At 38.3% G+C, this 22,506-nt stretch overlaps 3 protein-coding genes and 1 long non-coding RNA gene across 4 annotated transcripts; 1 reads left to right on the plus strand and 3 right to left on the minus strand.

The window, feature by feature from the left end:
* Positions 1-3,843: 3,843 nt before the first annotated feature.
* On the minus strand, positions 3,844-6,116 carry LOC110859516. Its single transcript, XM_022108474.2, has 4 exons — positions 5,873-6,116; positions 4,929-5,162; positions 4,092-4,358; positions 3,844-4,016 (listed from the first exon to the last, which is right to left on the minus strand). Exons 1-4 carry the CDS (start codon positions 5,909-5,911, stop codon positions 3,954-3,956), a joined length of 603 nt encoding a protein of 200 aa, XP_021964166.1. The 5' UTR covers positions 5,912-6,116; the 3' UTR covers positions 3,844-3,953.
* Positions 6,117-11,244: 5,128 nt separating this feature from the next.
* LOC118438821 lies at positions 11,245-13,394 on the minus strand. The gene is made up of 3 exons (XM_035859593.1): positions 13,258-13,394; positions 12,505-12,834; positions 11,245-12,028 (listed from the first exon to the last, which is right to left on the minus strand). The coding sequence occupies exons 1-3, from the start codon at positions 13,334-13,336 to the stop codon at positions 11,577-11,579; spliced, it is 861 nt and encodes a 286-aa protein (XP_035715486.1). The 5' UTR covers positions 13,337-13,394; the 3' UTR covers positions 11,245-11,576.
* An 877-nt stretch (positions 13,395-14,271) lies between these two features.
* On the plus strand, positions 14,272-14,644 carry LOC118438822. Its single transcript, XR_004837083.1, has 2 exons — positions 14,272-14,380; positions 14,446-14,644. It is a non-coding gene; the product is annotated as an uncharacterized LOC118438822 (long non-coding RNA).
* Positions 14,645-16,946: 2,302 nt separating this feature from the next.
* On the minus strand, positions 16,947-20,302 carry LOC110859537 (transcriptional repressor CTCF). Its single transcript, XM_022108499.2, has 5 exons — positions 20,052-20,302; positions 19,777-19,991; positions 19,631-19,674; positions 18,450-18,749; positions 16,947-18,022 (listed from the first exon to the last, which is right to left on the minus strand). The coding sequence occupies exons 2-5, from the start codon at positions 19,877-19,879 to the stop codon at positions 17,021-17,023; spliced, it is 1,449 nt and encodes a 482-aa protein (XP_021964191.1). The 5' UTR covers positions 19,880-19,991; positions 20,052-20,302; the 3' UTR covers positions 16,947-17,020.
* Between the last annotated feature and the right edge of the window lie 2,204 nt (positions 20,303-22,506).

A 22,506-nucleotide genomic window follows, 5' to 3' on the forward strand; every position in this document is an offset into this window, starting at 1 on the left:
TTGGCCAACTCTGGCAACTGTTCTTCATTTATTACCAAGGTAATAACTGCGCTTGTGTGTGGAATGAAATAATTTGGATTGAACCTTTTAAATACCCTGTCAGTTTCAACGAAGAAGAGATAGTAGTTTGATGCAATTTCAATCCAGTGGTCGACATGGGACCGAAACGATCGTATGGTGTTTTTAGTTTCTGCTCGTAAAAATATAAAACTAAGTCGACATGGAGAAACCCGACCTTTAAGAACGTTAAGAGCAGGGACTTGAGTCGCTTCCATGAAAACGTCAGGTTTAACCGATTCGTACTTTGGCATGAAGACAGTTGTACTCACCAAGCTTAAATCCCTCAAAGACAATTGGTTTTGATAATGCGTATGATGCATTATTTGTAAATCACAATCGCCTAACTTAATAAGTAGGTCACGAAAGCTTGGAGCTGCATAGCTAAATTTTATAAAAGTAAGGGTTACGCATAAATAGGAAAAGCGTAAATTTTTGAAACGCATTTTGTACACAATAAATACCCTAGAAGTCTGAAGAGCATCAATTTGTCCACAGTTGCACAAATTCCCGTCAAATAATTCCACTTAAAACTTTAGTGCATGTAATATGTTGCCGACAATTAAGTTTTGCACTTATAAATACGTAGAAACTTTGATTACTTAAAGGGCCAACTAAATATATATGTGACTCTTAAAACATAGTTGACTCAATCTTGCCGCCCGTCATCCCTGCACTAGTTTCATTAAATTAATGCCACATTAGGCAAATAATAACCCATTTTATATATCAAACATTCATTTTATACTAGAAAAATTAGATACCTTGTCCAACTCTTATCCAAAACAAGAACTATGAACTTTACCAAGTCAAGGAGGATAGTCCCGGTTAAGCTAGAGTAATACAAAGAGCTACATGATAACCTTTCCAATGATTATTTTTATGGAACATCGAGAAAATGTCACATCATTTGGAAACAACATTTCACACTTCTTTACTTATTGACGTAAAAGCCAAGTGCACAATTTTTTACAATATAAAATTTGTTTGTCTTCTCAAATTTACAACTATGTATTCGTGTCTTAAGACGTTTTTCAGGCGGCCTAAATGAATTTGCAGTTCACGATTTATAAAAGCATCATAAAGCGGTAAATCTTTTATAAATACTTACATATACATAGGTAAATGTTTACCTTTGTACCTATATTTAGAACTTTTACTGCGAGTGGAGAAAGGTTCGTTGGCGCACGAAAGGCCACGTCCTACAAATATTTACATGAAGTACTACTGAACTTTGAAACAACGTATATTAAATCTTGTAGCATTCCTTTGCAGCAAGTTATCTGTGATATTACCCGAGCTAGAAAATTAACCCGTTTACACTATCAATTCCGCATTAATAAGCCAAACGTTAATGTACAAATTTAAAATTTGTGTTTAATCGGTTTGAACAGTTGAGGAAAAAAACGTGAAAAGCATACGCATAGAAATGTTTCCTCTTCATTAGCTTTAGGTGTTTGACTTTCAAAAATATAATAGCACTATCCCACTGAACATCTTAAATACATGTCCCTTAAATAATTTTTACAACTGCCAGCAAGACTGGTTTTATCTTCTTGAACATATGCAAATCAACCTTTACAAAAATGGACAATGATCCCCAAAGTTTGAATTGTATATTGAGACGCGTTTATCTGGCTGGATTAACTAGTGAGGGAGCTACATGTGGTCAACAGTGCTGACTACATCGTCCTACTTCCTGGGTGCTGACTCAGCACTCAGGAAGTAGGGCGATGCGCAGTTTTACTTTTTATTAAAAATAGCATAATAAATTATTGCTTCGCGAAACCTCAAGCATGCAGATCATGCTCATTTGCCTGGTGAATATTAAATGTCTATATTGCTTTACAGAAAGAATTTAATTTTTTTAACGGTTGAAGGAAAAACGAAGGAGCTACATCAGGTATTTAAAGGTTCGTTCTTAAATAATTAATCTATTCAAGAGTTTGTGCATTATGATAATTAATTTCCGGGTGGGCTAAACATATTTCCATTCCCAACCCGTAATCCAGAATATCTAGCGACAACAAATGTAAATTCCGTCAAAAACAATTCGAATGCATTTCGTTTCTGGTGGGTTTAGCATTTGTATTCCAGAGAAAAACTATGAAATTTGAGCTGCAAGAAACTGTAAGAAACATATATCATCTGGCCTTGTGCCATGAAATTTGTAAAAGATACCGTCTAACAATGGTTACGTTTGGTACTGAAATTCTCATCCAGCGAGGTGAGAAATTTTGCACTTTGAAAATGTGTGTGTGTGTAAGCCTTCCTGTCAAAACTGAGAATTACAATGTTGTGTCTGCTGAAGATCTCCTACTAATTAAATTTGTGTTCGACTGCTACAAAATCGGAGTGTTACAGTTCACACAATCGCATCGCATTGTTCGATGGTGGATTTCTAAGGCTTGAATTACCTGGATTGACTCACAATGCGGTAGTACGAAGTGGAGCCCTCCAATTTAGTTAAAATAGTAAAATTGTGTGGTCCAAGTCAATAGAAGTAACATTTTCGGAGACACTTCGTGCGATGGTGGGAATTAGTCAAATATTTGAGGTCTAACTTGAAAATTTTTCCCTTCGGCCGGTATTTGAGCGGGGTTTACTTCCTTTGCTTGATAAAAATCGCCCCTTTTTCAACTTTGACCTCAAATATTTTGATAAATTCACACAATTGATCCCACAAACTGCCTCCTGGAAAGATAGTTGCATTGAATGGGACCACATAATTTTAAAATTTCAACCAAATCGGAGGATTACACTTCACAGTATAGCGTTGTTAGAGCGGAATTATGCATAAATTGTCATTATTATTAATGCACAAATGTCCTTCAACCACGAATGTATGCATGTACATTTAGTTATCACTCCCCCCTGTACATACATCTGTGTGTCCTTTATGGTTCTTATGATGTCGTGCAAACCAAGAATTTTCTGCGTTAAGTAGATGCATATGATATTAATTGCATGAAAGTCAACTTCCTCATTTTCTTACCTAATGTACTTCAACCTTTCAAAGCAACTTATAAATACATTTACAAACTTACTAAACTCCGGAATAATAAGTAATGCAAGTAAAGATGTAAGATTGTTTGATTAAAACTTAGGAAAACCATGAATTTTCCAAACATGAACCAAAATTTACCTTACAGTACAGTCAGTATAAGAAGTATTGGCAATTCGCGTGCAAGCTACATAAAATTGGCTATAATCTTGGCATGCATTATCAAATTAAATTGAAATTTTGCACGCAATTGACAAATTCTACATCGGATTTCTAACAGTGTAATATTCTACAAATCGTCAAGTCAACATACATACATACATATTTCTTACAAACTGACTTTCAATTTGTCGTCAAGAGGTTCAAAATACATTTTCCAGGGATCTATACTATAAACTGGAAATGTTTATCTGCAACGGAAGTGAAAGTAATTTTCCGTGACGCAAGTGGAAGTGGAGAGAGTTTCACTTCCCTTTCCAACAGACTGTTCAGATAATAATATAGATACAATTATAAAAATTCGGTGGAATCCCGACAACAATCCCACTTAATTTTCATGAAAATCAAATAAGCCTGTCGCCCGGTGGGAGACGGGCTTATACGCTAGTATGTACATAGATTGAAATGATTAAAAATGTGCGAATCTTTATATTTCACAGATGCATCAACTCACAATAATAAGTAGCACAATAGAATAAAATCAACAACTATAATTCCTTGACCTTGACTATAACTTTTGTTCTAAATACAAGCACGAATTTTATGTTTAAATTCACCGTACATATGTTGTAAAAAAATTATTTATTTAAAAAAGGATGCTCTATTCGGCATACATGCATACATACTTACACGCATCTTAACAAAATTCAGTAATTAAAACAATAAGAATGCTTTATTGTTTAGCAATTAATCCAGCCGCCACGAAATACAGGATTCCATCAATTATCGCCAAACTCTACAAAAACAAATCAATTGTATTAAAAAACATTTCACTTTTTAGCACTTCCAGCCATGCACTCTCCCAACTTACCCCTCCAGCCAATTTATTGTAAAATTTCAACTGTTTCCTCGCCTCGGTTTTAATTTCATCTGGAAGAGCTTTTGCCATTTGCGGGGATGTAAAAGAGGACAAAAGTTTGCCTTCGGCGGAGATGGATGACGAGGAGGTACCAAAGCCACCACCCCCGAGTTGATCCAAGCCATCCAGAATGAATTCGTCAATCTTCACGGCGGCCACGATCAGGAGAATTCCCGCGATGAAGAGAAGTACCCCGGCCAAGACGTGATATCCGGCGTCCTGCACAATTTACACGCTGTTAAATTTCCTAAATAAACAATTATGTACGTGCTAAATACTGCTCATTTACCCAACAGCACGTTGTACATGCATCGTGAGTTTGGTACGATAGCAGTATTTATGTAGACGCATACCAGAGTCCGATCAAAACAAGCAGTACTTTTTAATCAATTACATACATTTGTTTGAAGCTAAATGTAAATACGGTCGAACTATAATTAAAGATGACGATGTTAATTAATCTATGAATTTGTAAAAAAAAACTTTTAAAGAAAGTTTAGGGTGACCATTTTACCGAAAAATTGGGTAAAATGGATCCAACGTTCTGCAAAATCTTCTGCGCGATGTTTCGCACATAAATTTCGCACAACTTCGCTTAACAAGAATTTTTTGCACAATTGATTGCAAACTATGGAAATTGTCAATGCAACAATTTAATGTAAAATTACAGCAAAAGCGGCGAAAATGCATAAACTTTCCGACAATAAATAAATATCATCAATTTAAGAAAGTATCGTTATGCGGCATTTCAAACTTATGTATGTATGACACCTTAACAAATTTACTCACCGGTCCCTTAAACTTTTTCATATCCATCAAAAACCCTGCCACTAAACTGATCGTGGACAAAATGAGACAAATGATCGTCAAGGCGACGAAGGTTTTCTCCATTGGCATGGCGGACTTGGGGCACGTGTCCACAAGTTTGCACAATTCTGGATACCCGTCCATGTCCCAGGCGTCCTTAAAGGCGTTGTTGAAATGAGCGTGACATCCCACCACGGTTGCGACGAAGAGAACAACCTGCACAAAAATGGGAGAAAGTTTGTAACCAGAATATAACACATAGGGAACGTCCATATATTAAGTCATTATCTTCGTGTGTGGATGGTTTAGGGCCGAATATCTTTCCCATGTTAAAATTCACCTTGACTAATGTACCTATGTATACGTTGGGTGGGTGGGTGCTAAAATCGAGAATTTCTGATGACGTAATAAATGGATGGCCCATTAGTGAAATTGATGCCTCGTATTTATTACGAACAAGTCTTAAATTGTTCTAGGTTAATTTTTTTTCCTGTTGCCAGATGCATTCTGAAATGTAGTTAAGTAGTTTGCTCTTTTCGCTTAAGGCTGCCTGGGACACAGGCACAAAAAAATAATTTCTAAAAAATGATGTTAAGGGCTCATTTTTTGGACAGAATGGAAAATGGATCCGTAATTTTGTGGGGAATGGGTTTCTCCACATAATTACGGATCCGTTCCAATTTTCTCAAAAACAGACCCCTTAACATCATTTTTTAGAAATTCACTGTCCCAGGCACGCTTAACGGAAAGTGATCACATGAAAAATCTGGCTGCATAAATCCAGCCTGGCAGTAACAATTGCATATTTCGAAAATCTCAAATTTACCAAAAACCAATTAATTTTCGAATTTTACCAAACTCCTCGTAACACATGCTGGATAAATATCTATCATAAAAAAAAACGTCAAAAATAAATTGTTACTTACCAACGCAACCACCTTAATCACAACAGGTCCGTTAGCCATTTTCTTAAAATGAAATTTTCCTTTTCAACTAAACAAAAAGATAACGCGAAAAACTGGGGGATATTAATTGCAGAAAACTTGTAAATACCTACAAACTTGGGACGACACTGAGGTCTCGACTAGTTACGAGATTCACTTATAAATTGAAGCGACACAGCGTTATCATTCTGCGATAAGGTAACTTATGATTTATAGCCTCACTTAAGAGTCAGGCCGTGAAGAGTAATCCCTCCGTCACTCGTGGCAGGATGTGACGCACAGGTTCCAGCTCATTGTCCAACGTTTTCCCCACTTCGTTACTACATACACATGACTCAAACTACATACATTTAATATTTGTACTTATGTATCATCCAATCTCTTATCGAAGCCTGCCGCCGACAGGATTTACTCTTATGATTAAATAATAAAACGTATTTCGCAAAGCAACGTATGTATGTAGCAATAAGATGAGGAAATAAAATTGCCAATTGTGATCTCGACCAGGATGTTCTGAACCGAGTCCAAAAACTCCTCACCCTCTGGGGTCATATGCATAAGATCTCATTCTCCCGCTGACAGACAGACAGACAAACGGACGGACAGACAGACCGACTGACAAATTTTTCGCTTAATATGGTTTCTTCGTGCATAATGTGGCTGTAATGATTTAAATGCAATCCTCCATCGTGACCGCGGAAGCTACAGCATTTTTTTCGTCCCCTTCAAACATGAAATTCATTTCGTAGCAATTATGCATATAGACTTTGGTGTTCTTAAACTTTCCCAAAATTTTGTATTTTTAACTTTCAAATTTCGCTTTGAGAACAAACATGTTTTTTTTCAAATCCCAATTTATTTCTTAAAAAAATTGACGTTTACAGTCATTAAGCTGGGAAATATACAAAGTATAATATGTCCATCCCCACGGTCAAAATTATCTTGTGCAGCCTCTCGTTTGGCATACACACGTTATCCATGCGACAAAGCGAGTAGCGATAAATTGATAAGAACGGTGCCATCATTCTTTCCATGGTTTTTGCATTATTCACATTATTCCTTCAATAATTTGAATCTTCATACTAACCTATTTTGTCCTGTCCGTTTAGGAAAAACTGATCGATGCGACATACATATTTACATAATGAACAATAGTGTGGACCTCAGCATTTGCATGTGTAATTTGTTGTTGCCAACGTATCTGGAAAATTGCATGCATTTAACATTTCATTTTCCAATCCTGGTCGTGAATACGTGCCTGTCAAATATGTGCAAAAGTCAGGCTCAATTCCAGTCCAGATATGTACATAATTAATGAGCCACACGTCTCGTCTTCCTTATCAGTACCATTCGTTGTTATCTTTTATGTATGTGGATAACCTTCGCTCTCTGAATATTTATGTATGTATCATCCATTCTCTTATCGAGCCCTGTCGTCGACAGGATTTGCATACTCTAAACGCGCACAAATAGTACATCACGTTACGTAGCCGACGTATATAATTAAATGTTCGTATTCCCCCTTACGACAGAGGGTGTCGCCATTAATTGATAAGGTGCCAACAGTCTGGCTATGGCTTAACTACGATTTAAATATAAAGTTCCATAAAGATTGAAATTTGCATATACAATGTATTCTCCCCGATTGGCACTAATTTTCTGCCTGATTACCCCGTCGTACGTGAAGAGAAAAATGATGGATGAGAAATTCATACATACATAATTATTGAAAATGTGGGTTCCTATTCCTTTCATTCATTCCTTTGTCGTGTCCTCGGTACATATTTACATATGGAAGTATTATTCACGCTTCCGTTACTTTTAATTATTAGCTCACCCTGCGTAGCATGAGAGCTATTAAATTCCTCCTGTCCGTCCGTCTGTCCGTCTGTCTGTTAACGACCTTTTTGCATCAATTGATGCTAATTAAAATGTCCCTGCTCCATTTTTTCATAAATTTATAGCACCGTTGGTATCTGACAATCGGAAACACCAAATGTCAATTCGGAAATGGGGTTAAGGTAGGTTAGCTGACGTCGGAACAAAATTTTGCAATTGTCATAATTTTTCAAAGCGACGATTTTTTCGTGTCTGAGGAGGCCCATTATTTATCTGCAAGCAAAATTTTACCACGGCAGGATAAGTTATCCACCTATTCTGACGACAAACAGACAGACACCTAACAATTCTAGCGGGTTCGGTAAGACATTATGTGGAGAAGACAAGACAAATCAAGTTTGACACCCGAAATCAAATTTATTAATAAATAACACTCAATTTATTACAATCGTGCGTAATTTACTTCACACACAAATAAATTTTGTAAAATTCTTGGCAAATTTTTCAAAATTTTACACCCTAGTTCGCCCTCCAATTAGCTAATGGGCTTCCGTTTTATTCTGCAGTCTCCTTTCATATGATTCGTCACAGCGATCGGGGTCGTGAGCAGCCTGCCTTCTCGGTCACAATTTGCTCGCGGACAGCGGTACCCTAGAAAAACCTCGATCCCATCCGGCCCCACGTCAAAAGCGCACATGTCGCGGTGCGCTTCTTTATAGTGCGCCGCGTTCCGCCAACCAGTATTGCAGTAGTCACAGGCGGGTAAATCGGCCGGTCTTTTTCGCCGCTTTGGGCTCCACCGTGACCCGCGCCGGGTGAAGGTGCGCACGGCGGATGGAATCCCGCGGTGTGGAATGACCGGACCGCCTACGGAATTATAAGCTTAGTTAAGAATAATATTGTCGATTTGGGAATTATTTTCGGAGGTGGGTACACACATATTTCGGGCCCAAATCTTTGGCTCACACGACGATTTATGTGCCTGGAGAAGACAGAACTCACGCGGTTTTGTTTAGAAAGTAACTTCTCATTGCGATTAAAATTTAATCATTAAACACTTTAAAACAAGGTATTTTGACGCGATTAAAAGTTAATTTTGTTAAAAAAATTAGGATTTTTGTCTGATTGCGGCCCTCTCTCTTGTTTTTTTGTGGGTTAAACGCCCATAGAAATAAATATGTACAAACTCAGGGAAAATCTGAGCTCGAAATACTGTAAATCCACCAATTAAACATAATTAATAAATTTTTCTCCGTCTTTTTTTACCGTAGCGGATGTTTGCAGCTTTTCCACTTTTTTGCACGGCTGGCGGTGAAGGTGGGTGTGACGATGGAGCGAAATCGGGCGGTTCCACCTTGACCTGGACGGGGGCCGTGGGGATTGGGGGGTCGTCGTGGTCCTGACTTTCGACTTCATTCTGATCTTCCTTCCATTATTCCGCGGACATTTGTGATGACGATGTTCCTCTCCCAGGCCGAGGTCAGATTGGTCCCCCCTTCGTCACCCGTGATGGTGTTTGCTGGGGATGGAAAACTGGCGTCAAATCGGGTCGTCACATGATCCTGTGTCACGACGACTTTACCTTTCGTGGGGTGGATCTTTTTAAAGTTTTCAAAGTCTTTAAAATCAGCCCCTGTGGAGGAAATGAAATGAAACAAATTCTTAATTGGCTTGAAACAATTTGCTCTTCTGATAAACAAATGTCCTCCTTAATTTTGAAAATAGACACCCTGCACGATTTGAATTTACGAAAAATACATGCAGAACAGCAAGGTTGGCTTAATTTAAGTAAATTTACTACCAAATTTAATTTATTACCAAATTTCAGCTCGATATATTCCTGCAAAATGTTGAGTTGTTGGTACAACTTTTCCACGTGGTGGGATACCGTATCCATTTGGGAGCAAATTTGTGTTAACCAGTGGTTAATTATTTTTTTATTGCGAAAAGTTTAAATATTTTGCACAATTTTGTTGAAGAGTGAATGTAAGCGTGAGCGTGAGCAGATGATCTAGTTCTGTTTTGTGAATTGTGAAAGCAGAGAGCGGAATCGTGTGCGTGAGTATGAAGCATGTTCCCGTCTAAAGCCTAGTACTCAGGACGAATGTTCACGCGGAATTTCATCGTGCTTAAATTCTGTTAAATTTTTCGCTGGAGAGAAATTCGTAAGCGGGCAGAAAATACCACTATTCCACGTATATTTCGCTCAATTTTCAATCGTAGGTACTCAGGTCGTTTGAGCTGAAAAACAGGTTTCACTTTGCCCCATTTTAAATTAGCCGCCTTGTCATTGAGTTGAAAATGAGATTTTGAGGTTGCTCCGCCCTCTTATTTTGGACTCAGAGGGGCGCGAGTCACTTTCCGCTCACATTTCACGTGAAAGAATTGCCTCGATTTAACGGAAACTTTGAGCTTACATTGAGCGAAAACTGCTCGCGCGGAAAATTCCGCCCAAGTTTCACGCGAAGAGCTGAGTACCACTCGGGCTTAAATTGAGCAGAATTTCTGCAAAAGTCATTTTCCGCGCGTAAAGTCCATCGTGAGTACTAAGCTTAATAAACAGACGTCGGATATGAATGACCGATAAAACCTCAAAATATGACCATAAAAATGACTTTATTTTTTTAATTTTTGGCTTAATTTTTTGATATATTTTCTTGTAATGCTCATTTTTTATCAAATAAACAAGTTCTAGGGTGATTTAATGCATTCCCAATGAATTAAATCACCTGAGGCGAAAGTGAACGTAAATTTCTGAAAGTTTCTCAAAATGAATCATTGTGAGAAAACTGAATTTTTTGTCATTTTCTGTCGATTTGGTTGCCAAATCTTCGAATTTGGCCAAAAATGATAAAATGAACGAAAAAACCCAGAAATATGATCGGGAATATGAATATGTCCCAAAACCTGAAAATATGACCAATATGAGAAAATATGCTTTAACCTGCGTGACCTACTAGTGACCGTAAACATTCTCAGAAAGTTTGGCGACTGTAGGTCAATAAATGGAAGAAGTAATTTTTTATTCATAGCCGACGTATGCTAATAAATCAGAGTTCCATTTCAGCTCGCACCACGTTATGCTGGCTGCGACCAGAAATGTCATGAAATTTGGAAACTGCAGAATCGTAGCTGCAGGGGACAAGCAGACATGATGACATTAGGCTTTTATGTAAAATAAAATTGTAACCAACAAAAAATATAATATATAATTGTAATTTTGCATAATTACTTACCAAGATAATTGATTAAAGATAGTGATGGTACTGGAGTCACTGGGAAACAATTTCAGATTCAATATTTTGTACCAAAATATGCGTGAGCCATTAATTTTTAAATTTGAAAAGTTATCCTGAAACCTCAGGATACATAACGGGTTAGAAAAAGCGCGACCTGAAATGGAATTAGAGTCCCACTCAGCCAATTTATGTGTTAGGGGCCGTTCATAAATTACGTAACTCGAGAGGGAGGTCTCTGGGCGTTACATAATTTATGAACAGCCCCTTACTCCCTTGTCAGCCTCGTTAAATATTTTATTTTACAAGTAATTGTAACTTTAACTTTAACTTTTTAATTTAATAAATACAGTAATGTATCGTTACATAATAGAATTGAACAAACTTATTTTATGAAACACTTACAAAATTTTACATCCGAAATTCTTAATTTATAAATCATAAATTATGAATTTAATAATTTAGGAATATGAATATTTATTTTATTTATTTATTTACTAGCGTATAAGCCCGTCTCCCGGGAACTAATTTAATTTGCATGCAAATTTAAATTGGGATTGTGCCTAAATCCACCGAATTAATTATCTACATATGTAGATCTACATATATAATTAGCTGGAAATGTTTGTCGGAGGTAAAAGTAATTGCCCCGTATCAGAACCGAAATTCCTTTCACTTTCGTTTTTGACAGACATTTTCACCTTATAATATGGATTTACATAACTATTTTTCCTCCGTTTCCTTGTGCAGTCACCCTTCATATGCTTCCCCATCGAGTAAATGCTTCCAATCAGCCTGCCTTCTCGGTCGCAATTTGCTCGCGGACAGCGATACCCGCGCAACACCTCGGACCCATCCGGCCCCACGGAAAAGTCGCACATGTCGCGGTGGGCATCTTTATAATGCGCCGGGCTCCGCCAGCCGAAAGGACAGTAGTCGCACGGCGGCAAAGCATAATAGGCCGGCCTTTTGCGCCGTCTTGACCCCGGGGGGCGCGTGAATGTGGGGAAGGGGGGGAGTAGACTGGTGGGTGGAATGCCGCGGTGTGAGGTCACCCGTCCACCTAATATAAGTATCAGTAATATTAAATTTGCATACCTCGGCTAAGTATTTATTTAATAATACTCAGGTTGAACTATGTACATGAGGAGAGATTGATAAATAAATATTTAGCCGAGGTCTGCTAATTAGTCAGAAATAAGGTCGTTGACTAGACAAAGTTAAAAAGCTCCGATTTTCTGGCCTGTTACACCCACTAAAAAAGGACGAAAATCCACATGGAGATTACACAAATTTTACGAAAATACAGGTTTTGTAAAGAAATTAACCTGTTATCAATGTCAAAATCCTTTGTTTCTTAAAAAATCGTAAGAACAAAGTATTTTATGAGCGACGTAAAACTAATTTCGCCACAAAACACGTATTTTCCTGTGACTGTTGCCTTCTCCACGTGGATTTTCGTCTTTTTTTGTGGGTGTAACAAACAGCCCTGGGAAGACAGATTATTAAAATTAGTTGATTTTACTCCGTTTTTTTTACCGTAGCGGATGTTTGCAACTTTTCTGTTTTTGTGCACTCCTGGGGTCGCTGTGTGGGGGTACGACTGCGAGAAATCAGGCGGTTCCACCTTGACCTGGACGACGGGGGCCGTGGAAATTGGGGGGTAGCCGTCGTCGCGACTGTCGACTTCCTGCTTTATTCCGCCTGCATTTGTTGTGACGATGTCAGAGGTCAGATTGGTCGCCCCCTCATCCCCCGTGGTGGTGTTTGCTGGCGGCGAAGAATGATGATCCTCCTCCGTCACGACGACTTCTGTTTTTATGGGGTGGAGGACCTCCTTAGAGTTTTTAAACTCTTTGAAATCCGTCCCTGTGCACGAAATGAAGCAAATATTATTAACTAATTAGCAAATCATATTTTGAAACAATTCGCATAGGTAACCTTGTAAAACCCGTAAATTATGTAAACGTATAAAATTCAATTTCGTACAATTTTGAAAATTGTATTCAAATTTAATTTTGAACGAAAACTAAATAGCTGCCAATTTTTTTAAAAATTTGCTCCGATCAAGGCGTCTCTTCATTTAAAAAAAAATGTAAAATGTGTACAAAACGTACGTAATTTATGTACAATGTGCATTGTACATTAATTAATCGCAAATAAAACAAGTATACAATTTAACTTCTAAAATGTGCAAGGACCACGACTTAAGTTTCGCAAAAAGTTAGGCACGATTTAAAAAATGAGAAGCTTAATTTAAATGATTAGAAACTAATAATAATTTTGTATTACCAAATTTCAGTTCGATATATTCCTGCAAAATGTTGAGTTGTTGGGACAACTTTTCCACGCGTTGGGCTACCAAATCCATGTGGACTGCAAAGTAGTTTTGGTATAACCAGATAATTAATTAATCAATTAATGGAAAGGCTTGTGCTTAAAAATATATTTGATATTGCACGATGTGTCCAGGGGCCACTCTCAGAGCCCCGCTTAAGCCAAAAAAAATCGACTTAAACATAATCCGATTTTTTTCCGTCCCAGAAAAAAGTTTAAACTTTTTCCATTGTTAAAATCCGCTTAAAATCTAATCAGATCCGAAATTGAGCCGGGGCACTGGACACGGATTGAAATGGTGTCGAGAGAAAAACTTACGACCAAAACTAAGCCAAAAATGCTGCGACTGCTATTTACTAGTCGTAAGTCCAAATCTCTCTCTTTCTCTCACCTGTTAGCTCACAAGTAAATACTTCAATTTTACTTGGAACTATTTTTTAACATTTTATTTGAGTATGCTATAGCATACTCAACTAAAATTACAAGTTAATTCCTCCGAGTGACGAACAAGTGATTCGCCCTTGAGTCTCCACCGGGCCTTGACTTGCAAATTATTGCAGTCGTGACTCCTTTATATGGGAGTGCCTTTATTCCTACCGAATGCAATTAGAAGACAAATATATAAAAGAAGGCAAACATTTGAGAGACTAAGTGAACGTGATATAAGGGAACATTATAGTGTGCTAGGGTGGTGCGCCAGCTTGGAGCGCAAGAGAGCTTATCAAACTTTATCATCATCTTGAAGGGAAAATAATTACCACGGTCCCTTGTTTCTACAGTCCTACGTTTCTTACTGGTGCATTTTGGAAACACCACAACTATACGCTGCAAGGGCAATTTAATAAGCAGTGAAAAAATGAGGCACGTTTGTAAGAAAAATTAGTAATTGGAAGTATCGATTTTATCATTTTATTTAAGATGTTATCAGTTTTCGAATTCTCATTATTATAACTTGTTTACTAGGACTGATCGCTACAGCTGTTATCGCCACTTCATAAGCACGTGAATCAATTTTAGCTCCTAAATAGCATTCCCGGTGGTATTGATCTACGTGATCCTTCTTTCAAATTTCCGACAGGTTAGAAATTGTGGTCTTGACACAAAATTTGGCCGTGACTCACTCTCCCTCACTTTTTTTTACAGATAGACCTCTATTGACCTATCGAGGTGACGAAAGTGTTGATTTATGTTTTCAAGTATGGGCTCTACATACATCAATCATTGGTCACAGGTCACGAACGGGCCACTTCCTATCTATGAGTGACGACTAGATTTATCTAAGTCAGTCCCATGTTTGAGTACATGTTGTTCTGAATGCAAATAAAGAAAGCTTGAGAACTCATTTGTATGATGCAATCGTTAATGAAGAACAATTTATTATATACGGTCTCAGTCCACCCATGATAAGGCTGCTTCTTCAGCTACTGTAACAATTAATTTCTTATAAAGAACTATCTTCTGCATGCTTTTCACTGGCCCCAATTGAGTACTGCATCTAAACAAATGTGTCACCACCATTAATTATGAGTGAGGACCATTAATTTTTTTTAAATCGACTTACTTGTCTAGCAGTGAATGCGAGATTGATCACGGTGGTCACGTTGCAACCTGTGGGGGAGAAACGTGTATATATAATTGTTATTGTTAAAGAGAGAAGGTAAATTATAATTACTTACGTTGACAGAATAAGGTTTGATAGTGGAGATCCTTTTTGTTATTGATAATGAATTTGGAATGGGCAGGTCGTTTTAACAAGGAGAAAATGATTTTGGAGCTATGGTCGGGCAGGATTTAGTCTCATGAAAAGTTGAGACTGGTTTAAGCCAAAAGTTGAGTTGAGCCAATCCAAAAATAATCCGATCAGGGCTCTGGGACGGTTCCAAAAAATGGACTTAAACCGCGCTCAAATAAAGATTAGCTTAAGCTGATATTTAAGCCGGGGCTCTGGGAGTGGCCTCAGAATTTTTAGCGGTTGAGCAGATGATCGAGTTATATGTTGTGAAAGGAGAAAAGCGGGTCGTGCGTGAGGAATGATCTGGTTTTTTTCATGGAAAACGAGGGAAGAAAATTAGCCGGCCAACTGACATTCAATGGGGGGCCGTACATAAAGCATATGATCGATTTTCGCCGAAATTTTTTCCCTTCCCCCCGGTGTGACCTACGTGCCCCATATTATAATTAACATGGGAAGGATAGCGTACCTTGACCCCTACCCCACTCCCTCAAGTCGTTCACATGCTTTCTGCACAGTCCCTCGTGGGCAGAGTATATCAAATGCAGTTTGTTGACGAAGTGGCGGATCCTCCGGGTTCCCGTACGCAGGCTGTGAATCCGTAGTCAGACACAGACTCATCCGCCACTGTCTCAAAATGTGCATTGCGTGTGGTGCTGAAAAACTTCATGAAAATCTAATTCAAAATTTTAAAGCTCGAAACAAGTTATTCAAGCAGGGCTGTGGTACTTAATTACTTGTGTACTTAATTACTTACTTAATTACAGAACTTGAAGTAATTAGTAATTGGTAATTGATTTCAATTACTCCGGTATTTGTCAAAGTAATTAAGTACTTGGAGGACCTGGAGTAATTAAAATTGGAAGTACTTAATTACTTTGCCAAGTAGTAATTAGTAATTGAGTACTCAATTACTTTGATCAATTACTTAATCGAACATACTTGGAATGAAATACGACAAGCCTCCCTCTCCAGAAGAACTCGAATTATGTAAATATCTTTCGTTGTGAACGCTTTGGTCATCATTCCCATTCAGCTTTTGGACTTCAAGCTTAGTACAATTTTATATTACAATTGTTTCAACCACCTGTGTTCCATGGACTGCAAAAATTACTTCAGCAATCTCGTTAGTCAGATTCAGATAAAATACATTGGGTAGAAATGTACGCATTAACAATTTTAATGTTGTAATTGTGGGAAGAAAAGGCCATTATCTATCTGGAGTAAAGATCCACAGCAATTTTAAACTTTTGGATCATATAAGATGAACTGTTTGCTGTACCAAGATATTTATAAAAGTTTTATCCTATTCGGAAATGAATTTTTGGTCGAAAGTTAGCCTTTAAATAGCGTTTAATTAGTCTTAAGTATGAGAATTAAGTAATTACTAATTAAGTAATTGACTTTCAATTACTAATTGGGAATTGAAAATCAATTACTTGCTTGCAAAGTAATTGTAATTGATAATTAAGTTCAATTACTGGACAAAGACGTATTTGCAATTAGTACTTAATTCCAATTTTCGCAGTCGGAGTAATTAAGAATTAGGAATTAATTACTTCCATTGGTAATTGAACAGCCCTGAATTCAAGAAAGACAGATGTTCACAAAGCAAAATTGGTGTCTTTACTTTAAAGTATGGATGCAAAAACCTTCTTTGACATTGCCTAATTTAAATAAATCAGACAGTGTCAAAGAAGGTTTTTGCATCAATCCGGCTTGTGGATGCAAATAGCTTGTCTCATGACGGATGAAAGGTGGATGTGAGACTAAAAATAATCAGGGCTGAACATGATTTGCGCCCCCATTTCTGATTAATTCTTATTTCTCGGATTTTCCCAATTTCAAGTTGCATTCATGAATAAGCTGTGATGCATAAATAAATAACAGTATCGTTTCATGTAGTCCGAAATTTTACCACAAATTTTGGAAATGTTGGTTTCATCCACATTTATTACTAAAAATTTTCCATCCTAACTTCAAAAATTAGCTAATTTTTTTCCGTTTCATTTTGCAATCACCCTTCATATGATACGCCATCGCGCTAATGCCCACAAGCAGCCTTCCTTCGCGGTCACAATTTTCTCGCGGACAGCGATACCCGCGCAACACCTCGGACCCATCCGGCCCCACGTCAAAAACGCACATGTCGTGGTGGGCATCTTTATAGTGGAGCGCGCTCCGCCCGCCGTGAGCGCAGTAGTCGCACGGCGGCAAACGGTAATCGGGAGGCTTTTCCGCTGCTTTTTTGACAGCGCGCGAGTAGGTGCGCGGAGGACGTGCGCCGGCGGATGAAATGTCGCGCTGTGGAGTCACGTGTCCGCTTTCAGACATGTGTTTTTTACCCACGTGGTCCTTCAGTATCCCGGTCGAGGAGAACTTATCTCCACATTTTTCACACACGAAGGGTCTTAAATCCTTGGGGCAGTGTTTAGTCTTCTCGTGCAGTTCGAAGGCTTCCTTCGTCTGGAAATAGGCCCTCCTCTTACAACCCCGCCCTTTGCACAGGATCGCCTTTTCCAGACACGTGCTCTCCTTGGCCACGTGCTCGTTGAAGGCCTTCAACTCATCGAAAATTACCCCACATCCGGTACACGTTAAGAACTCGAGGGGCATGTGGGATCGGCGCACGTGCGTTTCCAGGAATCTACCCTGCGTGAAACTGAAGCCACAATCGGGGCATTTGTGACCGGGTTGGGCGCACCGTTTTTCGCAGGGCGCCTCGTGGCGGAACCACGTGCCGAAGGTGTGGTAAAATCGGGTACAGCGGGGGCAGGGAAAGGCGGAGATTTTGTAGGTGTTGACCAGCCAGGTTAAAGGAGGGATAGTTTCTGGGGATGAGATGCCCTCGTCGAGCAGGGAGGTTCGCCAGGTGAGGAAGTCTTGCCAGGTCCAGGAGGGCGTGTACTCGGCGGGGGTGATGTAGGAAGGTTCATCTTGTTTTTGGGGGTTTGGGACAATGGTAGATTTTACTGGGGGAGAGGAAACCTGTAATTTGATAAGATGAATTAATTGGCTTGGATTAAATGGATTAAAATTGGATTTAATTTAGAAATGTTTTCATCAAAATAATAACTTCCTAAAAAACGCCACCAATTTATAACTAACGTCGAAAGTTCAAAATTTGTTCATTCTTTCGGGTGCAAGTATGTTGTAACCACTTGCAAGAACAAATTGCAAAAAAGTGTTTTCCAGCTATTTTGATCTGCTAAAAAATACAAGGTCCAAGAAACCACGCCCCGCTATTCCTCGCATCGCTAGATGGCGCACTTTCCAACCGGATTTAACACCCTGCATTTCTTTCGCTCTTCAGAGTGCTACGCTACTCAAACCCACAGAAATTGAAATGCAACACTGCTAACAAAAATTACTAAAAAACTATACCCAAAATTGAATCCGATATTGTACCAATTACCTCACTCTCTTGAACCTCAACTTGTCCACCTTGAAGCCTTTTACTACGAACAACCTCAACAAGTGTCTTGCTCCGTTTTATGGCTTTCTTATCTTGGCTATTATCCATCGCAGAAGAATGGAAACCCAGGTCGGATCCAATCCTTAACGGATCCTCCCCCACTTCGGATAAGTCCTCCTCGGGATAAATCTCCTCCCCGAGACGAAAGTCCTCTTCAAAGTGGAGCATGGGACAGACATCTTCCGCCTCCTGATTTTCAGCCACACCTTCGACTTTAACTATAGTTTCGCAATCCAATTCCTATCATTTCAGAAATAAATTAATTTGTGCAAACACAATTAATTAATACTTCGTCAATCAAATGCACTCTGAAAAATAATGCGACCCTTCTGAATTCGAAATGAAGAAAGCTATACTAAGGGGCCGGGCATAAATTATGTCAGGCGAGAGGGTGAAGGGGGGGGGTCTAAAGCTCCAATGTGGGAGATGGGGTCTAGAAATTCGCAATTTTTTTTGTGCAACATAATTTACGGATGTCCCCTAAATCAACTGCACTGCAACGGTAACTTGTAAATGAGAGAATTTTAGTCTAGAATTAGTATAATTACCGTAGATACTCTATTTATAGCCGGGGCTAAAATCCAAAACTGAGGGACACGGACCCGGCTACAATTAGAGACCGGCTATAATTAGAGACCTGGTTAAATTTTATTCCGCCCAAAATTTTAGATGTTACAAAATCATGCTGACTCAACTTGAGTTTTCTTATTTAGCAAGATTTTCATCAGCAACCCATTCACTTTAAATCCACATCCTTAAACGAGGTTTAGCAGTTTTTTAAAAATTTTCTGTCATGATTATATCCATTATTAACATTAAATTAATAGGCAAAAATTAGTAGTTCAATTTATTCGTTTATCAGCATAAGGGGCAACATCTTTCTTGAATTGGCTATGAACGGGGACACATCAGACAAGATAGGCCATAATTAGAGACCCGGCTAAAATTTTGAAATCTTGGTCTTTAGACCCGGCTATATTTGGAGACCGGCTATAATTAGAATAGGGCTATAAATAGAGGTTTTACGGTACTTCAATACTGAATTCAGTTTTGCAAGGGTAACGCGATTTTTAAGAGTGTATGATACACTGTGTATCTAATAAATCTCTCCATCTTCTTACTTTCATGGACGTTGCCCCATCAAAATTAACCCAGTCCTTCTTCCCTAAAATAAACAAACGACACACCAACTTTAATCGCGAATAAATGTAATTAATCGTATTTAATTTAATTAATCCTATTAAACATCCAACCGTGAATTTAATACCTTCAACTTCTCCATAAGCACCGTCGTCGTTAATCCGCCTGCCAATTTCGCCATCGTCTTCCTCTTCCTCCTCCTTAATCACGATCTGGTCCACCTTCTCCATGTTTTTACAGAAGCCAACTTCCGCCGAAAACTTAATGAAAGGTCCCCCCCCCCCTTCCCACCGGATTTTGTCCACTCGATCGTATTTTTGATACAAGGTGTAGAGAAAGATGCTAAAATGAATTACGGTTTTAGTTCTGGTGTTTAGAAAATAGACAAGTTTGTGCCCATACCTGAGGTAAAATGACTGTGACAAAATTTAGATCTGCACCCACCCACCGAAATTAAATTACCGCAGAATTATTATAGTATTAACGTGGGTGTCGCTTTTGTGACGATGAAGTCGACGTAGACACATTAAAATAATTAAAAGTCAGTTTAGGGGGCAAATATTTACTTAATTTTTTAAAATGTCAAACCGTTATTTCAGTGCGATTTGTGAGTATTTTGTTTTGTTCATTTTGTCCTCAGCTGCTTCCCGGCTGAGGACGGGGCCGTGCACGATGGATGTTATTCGTTGTATATAAACAAGCTACCTTTCGAAATCTCTCGTTCAAACAATATGATGTCTAAATTGAAGAAGAAATTAGGTATTTAGCTATATTGCAACGTGCTCAAATACGCCACATGCTGTGTGCCCGGCCCCGTCAACATATCGCACAGTTTAAGCACCACTTTGTCTCTCGAGCTGAAATGAAGCATCATCTCTCTGCGTCTCCAATGCATGTAAAATCGGCAGCATGAGAAATTAATTGGTTTTTCTTTCATATCGTATCTGCATACGTAAATAGGTGTATAAATTAGAGGTGGGTTAAATAACTTGAACACATACATAACTATTATTGTGGTAAGATACGGTATTTATACTTATGAAAACGTGTATGTACACTCTAAAAAATCTGGTAGGGTCAGTTGCATAATCCGTGCTGGTATTGATTTGGTAATGACATCCTACCGGATTGGTGACAATTTGTTTCTGAGTGGTACATTTATGTATCATTACTAAACGGTAATGCCCGTACTTATCGTGGTCGGTAAAGTCATACATATATGTTCTCCCATCATCAGTAAATGATTTAATACCAGTTTTCTAAGAGTGTATACATAATAAATATCACTGTCAAATTGGAATCTCGACTCTATGCACCACCAGAATATTTACATACAAATCAAGTTTACCTATTTATTCACAACTTTTAAGCAGGTACGTTGCCTTTAATGCAGAAATCTGCAAATGCAAAATAATTACGAGATGGCTAGGCTAATACGCCACTCTTAAAAATATTGTTACCCTTTCCAATAGGAAAGGCTTCGTTGCACGTTTCTACGGGTTTGAATTTGAATTTTCGTGTCCCAGCTTTTTCAGTGTTTAAATTGAGATTTTGTGGAATTTTGGTTAAACCAAAATTTTGTGAAATCTCGTAAATTTGCTAAAAGTTAGACGTTATATAAATTTGCGAAGGTTGATGTGAGTTCGCTCAATACATTTTTTTTACACATATTGCAAACTATTTATGGTGCAAGCCAGTTTCATGCAGGAATGCATCATCCTACTTCTGCCCATAACGGAGACTTGCACCTGTTTTCGGTCACCATACAGTCACTCTTTTCATCTCTGATCCTCATGTGCATCCAAGAACAGACTCAAGCCTTAAAAAACTCAACTTAAGTATTACCTTAATATCCACTAGAAATATTAAAATGGGGCAGCTGAAATGGGTAAATTTTCAGTACCGTACCAACCGTGGTATATAGTGGTACCAAATACCAGGCCCGGAGCCCGCAAGGGCCCGGGCCAGGTCGCTAGCTTTACACTAGATATAATTGACTTTTTTGTGTATGAAGATTTTACAAAAAAAAATATTTCACACCAATAGATTTTTTTACATCTAACAGTTTGCTGCTAGATCTTACAGAGGTTGCCCCATTTATTCGTGCGAAAATTCCACAATTTTTTTATCCCACAGGCGGCGCTTTTTAAGTGTGAAACTTGCTCGATATGACGGCCCCTGTTCTTAACTTTAAGAACGCATCGCTATTTACCCGATAAAAATACTTCCAGGCACTTTTCTAGGGTGATTTTCTTTGACTAATTATTTTAAGCGTTCCAAAGTGCGTCAGAAATCGTAAATTCTTCAGTATAAAAGTTGTTGTGTCACGATGAAAAATCCTGAAAAAACTAAACGGTCAATGTCGGATGACTAAGAAGAAGTTTCTTGATTTTTTTAGGACTGCAGGACCAAAATCATCGTCATCCGTTTTTGCACACTGCTGAGTTTTCTCAACAGGAAGCCGAAAAAAGTTTGTGGTTTCTAAATGCGCAGACCTACATAGGACATTTTTGCTATAATCCTTCCCAAATCAGTTTTAATTAGTCTCGGGATAATTGGTCCATTGCGTTTTAACAGTTTGACCATGCTGCATTGGGATTCGGGAATTTTCTGATGGGTTAAGTGGCCCAACCAAATTTTCAGCTTTTTCGGGCGTTTAGCAGGGGGTAGTTTTTCGAAAGTGATAACGATGTTAGACTATTGGATTTAATTTTAAAATGTCTACCATGCACCATTATATAAATTAATTGTTAATTTTTTTATGTGAATATAATTTAAGCTCCGTTTCATAACGATTCCTGAGGAAAATCGGCTGGAAAAATGTTTCACTATGTACATAGTACCTCTGCCTTATGTG

Source organism: Folsomia candida, unplaced genomic scaffold (assembly GCF_002217175.1).
Source record: "Folsomia candida strain VU population unplaced genomic scaffold, ASM221717v1 Fcan01_Sc026, whole genome shotgun sequence".
Lineage (NCBI taxonomy): Eukaryota > Metazoa > Arthropoda > Collembola > Entomobryomorpha > Isotomidae > Folsomia > Folsomia candida.